At 53.2% G+C, this 14,762-nt stretch overlaps 1 protein-coding gene across 3 annotated transcripts in view; it reads left to right on the top strand.

The window, feature by feature from the left end:
* Nucleotides 1-8,241, top strand: part of CACNG2 (calcium voltage-gated channel auxiliary subunit gamma 2) — a 56,271-nt gene extending 48,030 nt beyond the window's left edge. For all 3 annotated transcript variants that reach the window (XM_040656354.1, XM_425482.7, XM_004937775.5), the window contains 3 exons: nt 4,303-4,386; nt 7,200-7,340; nt 7,649-8,241. In XM_040656354.1, the coding sequence (XP_040512288.1) occupies nt 4,303-4,386; nt 7,200-7,340; nt 7,649-8,184 (761 nt within the window). In that variant the 3' untranslated portion in view covers nt 8,185-8,241. The remainder of the gene's footprint in view (nt 1-4,302; nt 4,387-7,199; nt 7,341-7,648) is intronic.
* Nucleotides 8,242-14,762: the final 6,521 nt, after the last annotated feature.

Consider the following 14,762-nt stretch of genomic DNA (forward strand, 5'->3'; position numbering starts at 1 on the left):
CAAGTGTGGGTTTGGGAGGTCTTTCACGTGGGCACAGCCTTCGTGTTCATCTGGGAGAAGGTCACATCAAAGAGGAGCACATTATGTTTGAACTGGAAAGTGGGGAGAAATTTCTGGCCCAAACAGCTCCAGTATCTGATCTCCTGCTTTTTTTTTTTAATACGAATATCCTCAGGCTGTTTCCCCAAGGCAGGGAAATACCGTTATTCCCTCTGTCTGTGACAGAAGAGTGGGGTTAAGTGACTTGCTAAAATGATACAGGAAATGTGTGGAGGTGCTGAATCCTTGGCTAACACCGAGCCATCATTCTGAGCTTTTAGAGACAACAGCTATATCCAGCCACCTTTATTTATTTCTCCAGAAGCCACCATGCCAAAACCTCTGCTAAATTAGAGAGAGAGGCTAAAGGAAAGCTTTCAGCGGATTGCTTTTTTCCGTAAATGGAAATACCACAAATCATTCTGGGAAAAACAGGTCTTTCTGTTCTCTTCCCTCTTTGTCTGCCTCTCTCCTTTTGGATGCCTCTCTCCTTTTGGATGCCTCTCCTTCTCCCTCTGGCTCCCAGTTTTCAGATGTACAGTCCTGACCATCTAAAAGCATTCCCTTCTCCCTGCGGGAAGGGAGCAGCTTTGTATTCTTCGGAACTTACTATTTGCCGACGGATGGCACTCCACAGGCAGGCGAGACTTCTGAAAAAGCCAGGGCTGCACAAAGCAGCACAAAAATAAACCGTGCTATCGACAGCGCTGAGCCAGGTTCCCATCAGGGGTAACTTGGTCCGGCTCGCGCTGCAGCAGAGCCGGCAGCTGCCAGCTGCCCTGCATAGACAGTGTGTACCCAAACGATGGCTGGCCGCCTTGCAGGAGGCCTCTGAGACCAAGAGCTCAGTCAGTGCTGATGTCTATGCGTCTTAGACGTTCAGTCCCTCTTGGCTCTATGGCAGGTCACAGCCCAAAGCGCTGCCTCTTCTCCTAAGCTTTCCAAAGCTCGGGCAGGTAAACGCTGGGGTTCTGACTAAAGGACTTCCAGCAGCATCTTGGGGGATGCTCTGGGATATTGCCATGGTGTCAGAAGGCTGAGAGCCAGGATTAGGGGTGTTTTCCATGGACCTGGGCATCCATGCCTTTTTGGCCCTGAGACAATTCAGAGCTCTTTCCCAGCTGCTCTGCACATGCAAAATCAGGCTGCCCCGGGAGCCCCCACAGCAACATACTGGGTTGAGGGAGGTGGCTGTAGAGAATGAGAATGAGAAATGGGAAGAGGATCTGGAGGGTGAGGGGAGAGCAGGAAGCTGGGAGAGCTGCAGTGAGAGGGTGGAAATGCATAGCTTGAGTGTCTCATGGGCTTGCAGAAGTCACAGTGCTCAACACCTGCCTGGGGTTCACAGCATGAAGTTGTTCATCAGGAAGAATGGGAAGGGCAAAACGAGTATGTATGAGGATACATCATTCCTCTCTACTTATAGGGGTCCCAGAGTCCTGCACATTCTCCAAAATAGAGGTGTGCTCATGCTCAGGTATTCAGAAGTACTAACTGTGGTGTGGAATCTGGTTCTTCCCTCCCTGGCTTTGCAAACGGCGTGTGCGGAATGGGAGAAGGGCATTGTGTCAGACCTCTGAAACACTGCTGAGCTTCTCTAAACCCTCCCCACAAGTGGCTGAGGGGCTTCCACTGGCACAGGAGCTGGGGAGGCTGTCCCACCATCCCAGCAGGCCACAGATGTCCAGGAGAGGATTGCCAAGCCACCTTGGCATGAGAGCCGACTTCTCCACGCTGAGCTGATTTCTGAGCCATCGCATCTGCCCTGAGCACACACACAGCCTGTGACAGCCGTGCAGCCACCCTGTGCCCTCTGGAGGAGTGCAGGGCAGGGCAGTGCTGTCCCCCCATCTCATGAGGTGGGTCTCCAAGGCAGAGATAAGAAATGGTTTCAGCAGCATGCCTGTGGCAGAACAGAAACTGAATCTTGTTCTCTCCTATTCCCAGTCACCATGTAAATGACCTAAATTCTGCATCCTTTCTCCATCCATTGCCCAGATGAGCTAGGAGGAATTGGAGAAGCTGTGGCAGCACAGGCAAGCAGCTGTCTTCTGGAGCCATGGCTCTATGCTGGTATCATAGACAGCAGCAGCTCAATGGGATGAGCGCTGTTCATGCTGCCCTCATGAACACCAGTGGGACTGAACCAGGACCAGACCAAGCAGCAGGTTGTCCCAGGGTGAAAAGCAGCTCCTCAGTGCCACGGCTTTTTAAGCAAGCAGGGTTGGACAGCCCAATGGCCAAGCGCCCTGCTGAGCAGCAGCAGCAGCACACTTTGGACATCCAGCACTGTGAGCAGGTTTTCAAAGAGCCTGCCTGTCCACTTGCCTTGTACTGCGTGGGCAAGTAGCAGGTGAGAGTGTGGTGGGGAAATCTGCTTGGCTGTGAATCTTTCCCTTCAGGAGAGCCGTGGCTGAGAAGCAGACACTTGAGGTAACTGTATTGTGGAAGGATGATTAATAACTTATAGCCCATGAGTTAAATGTAGGAGTAACACTTCAGAGATACATGGAGAAGCTTTGTTCCTACTTTCTCCTCCTAGTGCTTACCTCTTACAAAGACTCTTCTCCACTGTGACTAGCCTCTTCTAGGAAGCTCCTTGAACTAACAGCAAAGGGTGATAGTTTTCTCAGAAGTGCCAGGCAAAAACTGAAAGGACACAGAAGAGCCAAGCATAGGGGCTGACCCAGAGGAACTTCAGTCTCTGCAGCCTCCCATACCTTGTTCCAGCAAGGCTTTGCCTGGAGAAAAACCCAGGGAGAATTGTCTATGTTTCCACATATTCCCAAATACCTGAGAGGTCATTGGAAATCATCTGGAACAAATCTTCCTGACATGGTGTCTGAGGTCTCAGTCTGGCAAGAGTGAGCCCGGAAGAGCTCTAGGTTCTCACAAACAACCCTTCCTGGAGGCAACATCTACAGTTGTGGTGGCTTCAAAATCCCCTGCCCTGCACACCCAGCTGGTAACATGGCTGGGCAAGGATGGCAAGCAGGTTCCTCAGGTTGCCAAAACACTTGTCACTCTCAGTATTCAGGCTGCAAAGTCCCTTGCTGAGGGCTCAGTCAGTTTGAAACACTGATGGCTGATCTCCAGTGAGGGGGGCCCTGGGACTGCCATGCCTAGCCATGCACCACATTTGGGTACTGTGTTCCTCCTTCCCAAAGAGCCACCCCTGTACCAACAAGAACAACCAGGTACCTCAAGATACTAATCAATCAATGTCTAGTCAACCAATGGCCATGATGATGACTATGCTCAAAGATTACCAATCTGCAGTGGTACTGCTGATTTCAAGAGGAGAGTGACACAAATGTTGAAGAGACTGGTAGAAATCTCAGATGATGATGGACTGGGAAGATCTCTCTGGCCTTCTGGTGAGATGGCTTTGCCGGTCATAGAGTATGTTAAAGAGGGTGCCCTGTGGCTAAAGCAGAGAGGCTGGTAGAAGCACCTGTATGGGGGCTTTTCACCAGCCTGGTGAATCTGTGGGTGACCCAGATTCTCACCCACAGCAGATTTGGTTCCTCCAGCACATGGGGTCCTTGGCTGCAGGACTGCACCCCAACACTCATGCCAAGCTTCTTGCAGGCTTAATCTGTGAGAGGACACAAGAGGAGGCCTGCTAAAGGTACACAAAGCAAGCAGTCATACGGAGCAAGTAGATTAGGAGCTTTTGTTCTTCTCGTACAACAGCGGAACAATGGAACATATCCCGCCAGTGAAATGAATAGGTATAGCAAATTCACAGCAGAGGAAAACAAACACTTCTCTGCACAAATACAATCAGCCCTCTGTACGCAACACCACTGGAATTCACCGAGGCTATGCCAGGTGAAATGCAAGTGGAGAGTTGGCCTCTCTGTAACTATGCAAATACCTGAAGTTGCTTCAGTCGATGCCAACAGAAGGGATGCTAACCCATGAGTTTTGTCATTTGTGACTCCAGTTCCACCTCCTTCAGAGGTGGGACAGACCCCTTGCCCATGCATGGCCAAAACCTCCAGTGCTGACGAATCCCCAGAGCAAGAGATACTGGGCCAAGTGGACATCAGTCTGTGTCCGGCCCGTGTTCCTGTGCAAAGAAGAGGGAGATGAGTGTGTGAGCATGTGATGAGGAAAGCACCTAATGGTCCCCATGTGAGCATGTGTGCCGCCTGGGAGAGAGGAAGGGAGGGAGTAAGGAGCGACACGGAGGGCAGTTGCTCCTTCAAGGAGGTTGCTGGTGTTCTCATTTGTTCTTTTTTTTCTCTTGTTCCCTAGGGAATTTTAAAGGTCTGTGTAAGCAAATCGATCACTTCCCTGAGGATGCAGATTATGAAGCCGATACAGCAGAATATTTTCTCCGTAAGTCCACAGGCTCTTTTCCTTGCAACTGCTCATAGGTGCTGTCATCGGGTGCCTTTTGCTCTCTGAAGACAGGATAGTGCAGATCCTGGATTCTGTGGGGCTCAGGGGGCAGAGGGAGGGACGGTTGTGAGAGGTGGGCACGGGCCCCCCAGATCCACTGAGTCTTTGCATCTGGCTGCAGTCTCACCTCCCTGGGACCTGCCATTGAGACAGGTCAAGAGTCATGACAACCAATAGCATTTCTTATTAGCGGCAATTCATTGTGATATAAACCCAGAGTCTTCTAACTCAAATGCATCAGAGTTTGGCACATGACAATAGCAGTTTCTGAGCCCCTCTCCAGTGGGCAAGATGCATGGAGAAAGAGGAGGGCTTCAGGGGCCATCCTTCATAGTTGCAGCTGGTTCTGCAGCCAGATCCTGGGCACAGGAACACCACAGCTCCCCTCTGTATCACTGATTTAACTCAAGCATCCCCTCTGCCCAAACGTGCTCACCTCACATAGAGCAAGGTTGTGCTTCCTCACCTCGTACTCTGATTGCATCAGATCTAAGAAATTTGCTGGACTGCAGTGAATGGAGATACCCATTTCTCTCTTGTTCCACCTCTCTCCAAACACTGCATTTCTACAGAGCAGACCCACAGCATTTGCCACCCCAGCTAGCAATGAGCCACCGCTTCCTCCTACCCTGTGACCTCAGCTGAACAGGAGTCACTCCCCCTCCCAGGTCCCCACCTTGCCTTCTTTTCCACCCTCTGCACACACACAGCATCTTTTGGCACCATGAGAAGAGATCTTCTCCATTCAGGAATCTGAGACAAGGGATTTTGACCTCCCAAGGTGAAGCACCAGAGGTCTCCAAAGACCAGCAGCATCTCAGAGCTGCTCCTTGTCAGCCAGCTGTGCAGGAAGCCAGATGTGGAGACCCAGCCCTGCAGCAGAGATGAGAGAGAGAATTTAGACTCTGAAAAGCTCATTTGTGTGTGAAAAGAGATGGCTGTTACTGCTTGCATGGCTGTTTGGGAGCGAGGAGACTGCAAGCATCCTCTGAGCTTCAGGAAGGAGAGATGGGGGAAGGGAGTGAGCATCCCAATAGCTGTGGATCCATTCCCTCAGAGGGAACGAGACCCACATGCAAAATCTGGCCAATGCCAGGACCCGAGAGTGTCCTAAGACAGAACATTTTTGAAGAATTAGGTTCAATGTGGGATTTGGCCACTTAATTAAGGATTCCTGAGGTCTCTCCTTGGGGAAGTTGGGCTTCTGCTGTCTGGCTGCATAAGAACCCCACCAAGCAGCCTCTTCCCCAAACCTTCTGCCAAATTGAGACCGTGGGCAATGCCTGGTGGTGCTAGCAGGGGCAGCTAGGAGGGTATTCATTGTTATCAACCTACGTGATCCCTTTGGATCAAGGACCAGGATAATCATGGGACAGTGCCCATGGCTCATCTAGAAGGGCTCAGACTTGATGCCCGCCAGATATCTTCAGAAGGTATCTCATGTTTCTGAGAATTAAACACCCATTAGAGAGGAAGCAGCGGCATCCCTATGTTTGCTTGCTAAAATGAAGTTAGAAAACAGGCAGATGCTATGAGCACCCAAAAACCATCATAAATCCCTTTTATCTTTAGCCCTGAGAACCCAGAAAACCAGATGAAACCCTGCCCTTCTCTTGCTTCCTTGGTCCTTCCAAGAGTGGAAAGCAGAGGCTACTCTCTCACTTCTTATGCTGCCTGCAGCTCCCCACATCAGTCGGCACATTCTGGTTCTCCCAGGAGATGGGAATTTCTGAAATAAGACCCAGTTAAAACTGATAAGGTCAGATCAGGGTTGTGAGCGTCCCTCTAGAAAACTTCCAAACAGAGGATGCCTGCTTGATATTTGCTCACCTCCATTTAGCTTCACCTTGTTGAATTCTGCCTTGCCTTCCAGAAGCTATTAAGATGGTTATTATCACTCTCCTGTTCCCTGAAACTGAGCCAAGGAGAGATGGAAAGCAAGCAAAAGGTTTGTCCCTGCTTTTTGCATTCTCAACACACAGGCAGGAGGCTTGGCCCCCCACTCAAAGAGCCCATTCCTTCTGCCTGGTAGGACTCCAACACCAGCAGGGTCTTTGAAAAAAGTCTGTTCTTGCACCAGAAAAAGTCCCCCCTTTGGGACTTAGGGGCTGGACTTGATGATCCTTATGGGTTCCTTTCAACATGGGATATTCTATGATTCCATGCTTTGCGCCAGGAGGGTCCGCTCCTGTAGGCAAGGAGGGTTTGGCTTTCATCCTTCTTTGCTCCATCTTTGCTCCACAAGCAGAATCACACCAGCCCATCTGATACCTTTCTTTAGCAAGCAGGGCTTCATTTCACGCTTTACAGATTACTTCCTCTTGGGAAGAGAGGAGGGAAGCCCTTCTTAGTAAAAAAACCACAAACAGCACCAACACAAACCAACGCAGAGTGCCCAGATACATGGAAGTTTTCCCCCAGAACTCTGGGGTTCATTGTGCATCTGCCTGCATCGGTGTCACTGCCCTCTGACAGCTGAGCTATCCACTATTGACCAATGATGTGTGTATGGAGCTGGTACATGCACACCCACACCTGTCCTCTGGAACGAGCCCAGCTCTTTCATCACCAGCATCTTCTAACACATGTTGTCTCTCTCTTCTCACCCCCTTTTTACTCCTCCATGAATTACTCCAACTCCCCAGGTCATGCCCTCTGGTCAACCTCGCCCCATGCTGCGGCCATAGCCCCGATTCTTCTCTCTGACACGTGCATTGTTGTCTCTGTCCCTCTCCCTCTCTCCTCCGCAGGGGCTGTTAGAGCCTCTAGTATTTTTCCGATCCTGAGTGTGATTCTGCTTTTCATGGGTGGACTCTGCATTGCAGCCAGCGAGTTCTACAAAACTCGACACAACATCATCCTTAGTGCCGGCATCTTCTTCGTGTCCGCAGGTAATGGGACATGTGTGGGCTGGGCTCAGGGGTACAGGAGGGCTGCATTTCCAACCTGGGATGAAGGCAACACCCTGAGGAAGCCTTTCCATCTGCCACATAGGGAGGGAGGATCCTCATGGCTGGTGGTTTTGGGGAGCCATCCGGGTGTGGGGGGAGCATGAGCAAGGGCTTGCCCAGGAAAAGCTGCAATGGAGACCAGCAGGTAGGTTTGGGACCCCATTACCCCTCCTGGCAGCAGGGGGGCAGGAGTCTCATCCCACGGCCACCGCCACGCGTTGTCCTCCTGACGGCTGCCTCTCCCCCAGGTCTGAGTAATATAATTGGGATCATCGTATACATATCAGCCAACGCTGGAGACCCCTCGAAGAGCGACTCCAAGAAGAACAGCTACTCCTACGGCTGGTCCTTCTACTTTGGGGCCCTGTCCTTCATTATAGCCGAGATGGTGGGAGTGCTGGCCGTCCACATGTTCATTGACCGGCACAAACAGCTGCGCGCCAACGCTCGCGCCACGGACTACCTCCAGTCCTCCGCCATCACCCGCATCCCCAGCTACCGGTACCGCTACCAGAGACGCAGCCGCTCCAGCTCCCGCTCCACCGAGCCTTCACACTCCAGGGATGCCTCTCCCGTCGGGATCAAAGGGTTCAACACCCTCCCATCAACAGAGATCTCGATGTACACCCTGAGCAGGGACCCGCTGAAGGCCACCACCACCCCTACTGCTACCTACAACTCCGACAGGGATAACAGCTTCCTCCAGGTTCACAACTGTATCCAGAAGGAGAACAAGGACTCGATCCACACCAACACAGCCAACCGCCGGACCACCCCGGTATGAAGCCACCGCCAGGAGCTGCAAGTGGGGAAGGAGGAGGCAGGAGGACGGGGTGGGGGACGGGGCGGGGAGGGAGGGGGGGTGGGCAAGGGGGTGAGGAGGGCGAAGGGGGTGGTGGGGTGGGAGGAGGTGTGAGTGCCCCCAGGGTGGGGCCCTCGCAATCGCAAAAAAAAAAACAACAAAAAACAAACGAACAAACAAACAAAACATAGAGAGAAAAGTGTAAAAAAAAAAAAAAGCATTAAAAAAAAACAACAACACGCGCGAAAATAGGAAATAAAATACGGAGTGACCGGCGAGCAAAGAGATAAGCAGACAAACGAGCACGTGAACATAAAGCAAACGTACGGCGAGCAAACCAATAACAAAAGGAGACGTGAGGGAAGGAACAGCAGAGGAAAAAAAAAAAAACAAAAAACATTAAAAAAAAAGAAAAAGAAAAAAGAAAAAAAAGAAAAACTTTAAAACTGAGAGAAAGAGATTTAAAAAAAATAGAAATAAATTTAAAAGAAAATGCATGATTTCCCATGTACCATTATTTTAACATTTAATAAAAAGAGATTTAAAAAAAAATATAAAAGGGAACCAAGAAATAACGACAATAAACCAAGTGGGAGGAGGAGGAGGATGAAGAGGAGGAGGCGGCAGCTCTTTGGGTTTGGGGGGGGGGGGTTCTTTAATTTTATGGTTCATTTCCCACTTCCTTCAGCTCAGCGCAGGCTCCTGGAGGGCTTGGACCTGCAGCAACCCCTCTGTGTCCCCAAGGTCACCCGAGGGCTGTGGAGGCTCTCGGGCTGCAGGGGGGCACTCAGCCCCCCCAGGACCCGCTCAGCCCCCCCTGGGAGCCCAGCAGCCGCTTGTCCCCTGCGGGTCCCTATGAGTAAGGGTGGCCGCTATCCCCTGGGAGCGCAGGAGCTGCCCACAGTTGTCCCCGGGGGTCCTGGGGGCTCCCACAGCTCTGGGGACCCCCCTTCTCCCCTCCCACCACCCAGGGTCAGCAGTGACAGCGCGAAAAAGCAGAGACACGCAAAGTCATAAAGAAAAAAAAAAAAAAGAAAAAAAAGAAAAAAAAAACAAAAAAAGGTCGAAAAAAGGTTTCTTAAAAAAAAAAACAAAAAAAAGTGGCAATTTTTTTAATAAAACAGCAACTATAAATAAATGTAAATATAATAAGTGGATTTACTTGCAAGAGAAAACAGATAGCATTATTTTTGTTTTCGTTTTTATTTTCTCCAGCTTTAAAACTGTGAAAAATCGAGGCGGGCGGCGGAGGGGGGGGTTGCGGGGGGACCCAGAGGGGAGAGGGGCTCCCAGTGCTCAGCGTGCTGCTGCGGGGGGGGCTGCTGCGGGGTGGGGGGCACGCACTCACTCCCCTGTGAATGCTCACAGGCTCCCCAAATGCGCCTGGTCACCCCCCCACCCCCACAACAAGCCCCCGTTCCCCCCACCCAGGGCACCCACCTCTCCCGCTGGGGGGGGTCCCTTTGTAGCAGCCCCCCCATCCCGCCTGGATTCAGCTGAATTCATACCGAATTGGTGCACCTGCGCAGGGGGGGGGATGGGGACTGGCAGAGCGGGGGAGGGATCAGGGTCCCCGAGGATGGGACCCGCAGGGGCTGCCCCCATAGCTGTGGGGTGCTCAGGATGGGTGCGCCGAGCATCTGGGGGCAGCTCAGACCTATTTTTTTTTCCAAATTTTTGGTTTTAATATATTTTGGTGGTGGATTTTTTTTTTTTTCTTTCCATTCCCGTCCCTGCTGCTCCAGTTTCAGGAGCCTGCCGGGCTCCCGCTTCGGCTCCCAGTGGGGTTTCTGCTTAAAAGCATCCCGATGCCTCCATCCCCATTGCCCCCAAATATCTCAGCCTCAGCCCCCGGGGCAGGGCGAGAGGAGCAGGTTGGATATCCAGACCCTGCTCACAACACCCCCCCTCCCATCCCCAAATTCTAACAAATATTATTAACAAAAAAGGGGACAAAGATTCAAAACGAACCCCCCACCGGCCCATAGGGACAAGCGATGCTCGGCGCCCAGGACTGCAGCATAAGGGAGAGCAGAGTTTGGGGTTAAACCCAAAAGCTCCATGGAGCATTCACAGGGAGAGGCGGGGGGGGCCGAGTGCCGGACCCCCTCACAAGGGATGGGGAGGGACGAGGGCTGGCGGGGACGCGTTCTTCCGAGGGTATTGCACACGTCCAGCTCAAAGCAGTACAAGAAAAACCGACCTCCATTTACTTTCTTTCGTGGGTTTTTTTCAGACTGTTAAAAAGGAAAAAAAATTTTAAAAAGAGAAAATGACAAAAAAAAAAAAAAATCCTGGTACATGAAATAAAGATTTTTTTTTTTTTTTTATAACTCGGTCCTCGTTCCAGTGGATTTATTTTGGGGGGAGGGGGTGGAGGGGAAGGGGGGTAGAATTAAAGTGAAAAAGGCCCCGATGGGCTGGAGGAGCATCTGGAAAATGGCAACGGGGTCAAGCCCTGCAGATGCCCTCATCTGCACCTGGGGGTTGGCACTGAGCCCCGCATCTTCCACCAGCAAAGGAGGAAGAGGAGGGACAGTGAGGCTTTGCTTTACAGTGAGCACAGGTAAACTCAAGCCATGCCGTCCCCCAGCCTTGAGAATTGGCCACGAGGATGGGTGCGTTGAGAGTTTTGCTTGACTGCTCCCCATATTCCCGGCTGTGCTCCCCAGGGCAGGATGGGATCGTTGAGCCATGGCTCCCCGTGCTCCCCCCACCCACTGTGCTCCCATTTTGGCTCCTCCCCGGGGACCCCTCCCTCACATAACCAGGGCACTGGTTGGGGGGGGGAGGCAGCAAAGCGGGACAGGATGCGGCCAACCCTGCAAGTGGGACACTGCCAGGCGTGGCTCCATCCCCATGTCCTGCACAGTGCCTGGCTGTGATGGGGGGCACGGCTCAGCCCCCACCTCTCTGTGGTGTTCCTTCCTCACCAGAGCTAAAAGTGTGCTCCCTTTTTCCTCTCCACGCTGTCCCTCTTCCTCCTCGCTTTTGTGGGTCAGGGCAGGAGATGGAAGGCAACGCCTGGGAATCAGGCGTGCCCAATTCTGCTCGGTGCCCCAGACAGGGCTGGCCTCCATGCAGTAATAAGGAACAGCAGCACTCAGCACTTCTCATGTTCAAAGCACTTCCCTAACATTCTCTAATGAATCTGTCGCATTGAGCAATGCAAAGGGCTTGCGCGTGGACAGCAGCCCCTCCTCTGCCCCATCCCCTGGGCTGTGCGGTCATTTCGGGTGGGTGCCAGCTCCGTCCTCGCCCAGGGTCATGGTGCTCCTCCTGTCCCCGCTCACCTCTCCCACTACTGGCTCCATTGGCCCCCGGCCACGGAGAATACACCACAGCCTTCTCCTCCATACCACCATGCCAGGAGAGGGCCAGGGGATGTCAGAGACCTCCTGCCCTGTGACTGAGAACAGCCAACGTGTCCGGCCCCCGAAAGACAGGGCTGAAGAACGTATGAGAGACTCAGCTTTGCTTCTGCTGAGACCCTGCGAGAGCTCTGCATGCAGGGAAACCCGGCTCCATGGCAATTAAATTAACACAGGGCATTTAGCAGTGTCGCTTAAACGGTTTCAACACCTAGGAGCGGTAATTAGTAGTAATGGTTTGGCGAGGGAGGAAATTAAGACCTAGGTACGGCACTTTTGTCTGCAGATAATTTTCAGTGCCAAACGACTGTAAGGGAGAGGCCGAGTGCCAGGCACGTAGGCTGCGTGCCTTACTGCCATGGCAGGACATTCCTGAAACCAGGAGGCCAAGCAACGGGAGTGGGGAAGGTGAGGCTGCAACTCGAGCCCTGTGATCAGTTCTGGGCCCCTCACTACCAGAAAGACATGGAGGCCCTGGAGTGTGTCCAGAGAAGGGCAGCGGAGCTGTGAGGGGTCTGGAGCACAGCTCTGACAGGGAGCGGCTGAGGGAACTGGGGTTGTTCAGGCTGGAGAAGAGGAGCTCAGGGGAGACCTCATTGCTCTCTACAGTGACCTGAAAGGAGGCTGTGATGAGGAGGGGGTCGGCTTCTGCTCCCAGGTAACAGCGATAGGGTGAGACCGAATGGCCTCAAGTTGCACCAGGGGAAGTTCAGGTTGGATACTGGGAAAAATTTCTTCCCTGAAAGAGTGGTGCTGCAGTGGCACAGGCTGCACAGGGAGGTGGTGCAGTCACCGTCCCTGGAGGTGTTCCAGAGCCGTGTGGATGTGGCACTGAGGATGTGGTCAGTGGGCATGGTGGGGATGGGCTGGCGGTTGGACCAGGTGATCTTAGAGGTCTTTTCCAACCTTAATGATTCTGTGATTTTATGGAGATTGGCTGAGAGAGGCTGACCAAGGATGGGGCTTGCTTGGGAGTCCTGGGTATTATCTGATCACAGCGTTGGCCCCCGAGAAGCAAACACCCCACAGGGCCTTCCTGCTGCAGGGAGGCTCCTGTGGCAGAGGCAGGAGGCGGAGGCCATGGTTTGGGGTGGCAAAGGGAGGATAACTTTCAAGCATGGCCTGGAGACCTCCAGTTGCTTCCAGGAGGTTCCCACACAAAGAACATAACTTGAAGGTCCTGCTCTCCTGCAGAGCTCAAGCTCCCAGCAGCAGAGGAATGCTAGAGGAATCGCAGAATCATTAAGGCTGGTAAAGACCTCTAAGATCATCCAATCCAACCACCAGCCTACCCCCACCATGCCCACTGACCACATCCCTCAGTGCCACATCCACATGGTTCTGGAACACCTCCAGGGACGGTGACTCCACCACCTCCCTGTGCAGCCTGTTTCAATGCCTCACCATTATTTCTGGGCAGAGCAAGGGCCACGCTGCTTCCTATGGGCAGAGCAATGAGGCAGGATCCTAGGCTGCAAATCCCAGCCTGGTGCAGACGTGAACCCTTCTGGCAGCACATTGTCACTTGTGCTGGTTTTCCACCAAGAGGAACAATGTGTGAATGATGCCAAACCCCGCTGTCCTCCTTTCACTTTCCCTTTGTTGAAACCACCAGGTCGACACAGACGCGGAGGATGGGGGTGTAGGGCTGTAGATGAGGACAAGGAGGTTTCGGTGCCCTCTGCAGCCATCGGCTCTTGACATTGTGCAAAGTCAGCGGTGAGGAAGCCGGCAGCTTCTGCAAAGGGGTCAGGATGTACGGCCGTGGGCTGAGACCCAGAAACAGATCTGCAAGGGCAAAGCACTGGGTTATGGAGAACAGGTTTGCACTGCTGCTCCTCCTCCTGCTGCTCCCGATCCCCTCCGGGCTGGAGGAAACGAGGGACTTTGCTCTCTGGGGACCCGTCAATCAGAAGCCGCCACCTCCTTGCAATTTGCCGAAGGCTCTGCTGCCAACAGCGGGGCTGAGCCCATGGCTGAGCGGGCACTGCCATCCCGTGGGACGAGCCCAGCACAGCAGCCCGGCCCCAGAACGGCGCTGAGCAGAGCCGGAGGACCTGCAGGCTTGTCCAGCCCTGGATGGCAGGACCTGGACCGGCATCCTGCTGCTGCACCTGGGGCACTGGGGACATTTTTCATTTTCTTCAGGACTGCCCACTCCTGTTTGCTCTCCTTCCTGCAGGAAATCTGGGATTAGACCCAAGGACATAACCCACTTCGATGTGAGAATCTGACTTGCCCCAGTGGGACAGGCTCAAGCCAGCAGGTAGGGAGGTGCAGTGTTATGAGGTCAGAGCAAGCACAGGGCTCTGAGCCCCTCAGCATCACTTGCTGGGCTATCTGCGGACCAAGAGGTGCCGGCTTAGCCCCTTCCCATCCACTTCTCATCCCCATCCGCAGTGTTGGAAGCTGCTTCAGTTCAAGGGTCCAGCCTTGGGTGTCAGCAGTGACCTTGGGAGGTGCCAGCTCCAGAGGGACATGAAGGAAAGAGGCGAGAAAGGAACACTTTGGATTGCTGCAGCAGGAGCTCTTTGAAACGGGCTGAGGGACTCACACCCCTGCCGGCTGCCCTGCAGCACCCACAGCCCAGTGGGGGACGTATGCGGCACGGTTTTGCCCGAGGAGACAAAAGCACGAGGCTGACTCCTCCAAAGCCAGCAGAGAGCAGATGGCACCGAAATCTGCTCAAGAGGAGAGAAAGGAACAGCCCCAGGGCTCAGCTCCCCGTGTACCTCCAGACGGACATTTGTCCCCATCTGAGCATCTCCAAGTGACCGTGAGATGGGGGGATGGCAATGCGGGGCTGCTCTGCGTCCCTTGCCCCTGTTCCCTCTTCATGGGGACTTTTCCTCCCGGTGGCCAAAGCCATGGGGCAGAGGGGATGGAGGTGGCCGCCGTGCTGTGGCTTCATGGTCATTCAGCAGCATTGCTTTAGGGAAGTAAGGAGAAAAGGGCTAAGGCAGACCCAGCTCTGCCTCAGCTCCTGGTAATGTCCTGCTTAGACCTCTTTGCCTGGCTTTCATAAGCAGCATGCTTTCAGAGGAGGGATCAGCTGGGCAGGGGCATTTGCAGAGCATATTTAGCCCCAGAAGATGCTGATTTTTTTGCACAGAGATTACTGCAACGTTGCTGATGCTGAAGGAAGCAGCTGTGGGCACTTGCAGGGCCCTTGTAAAGAAAGCCAACGGT

The sequence above is a fragment of the Gallus gallus genome, chromosome 1, assembly GCF_016699485.2.
Source record: "Gallus gallus isolate bGalGal1 chromosome 1, bGalGal1.mat.broiler.GRCg7b, whole genome shotgun sequence".
NCBI lineage: Eukaryota > Metazoa > Chordata > Aves > Galliformes > Phasianidae > Gallus > Gallus gallus.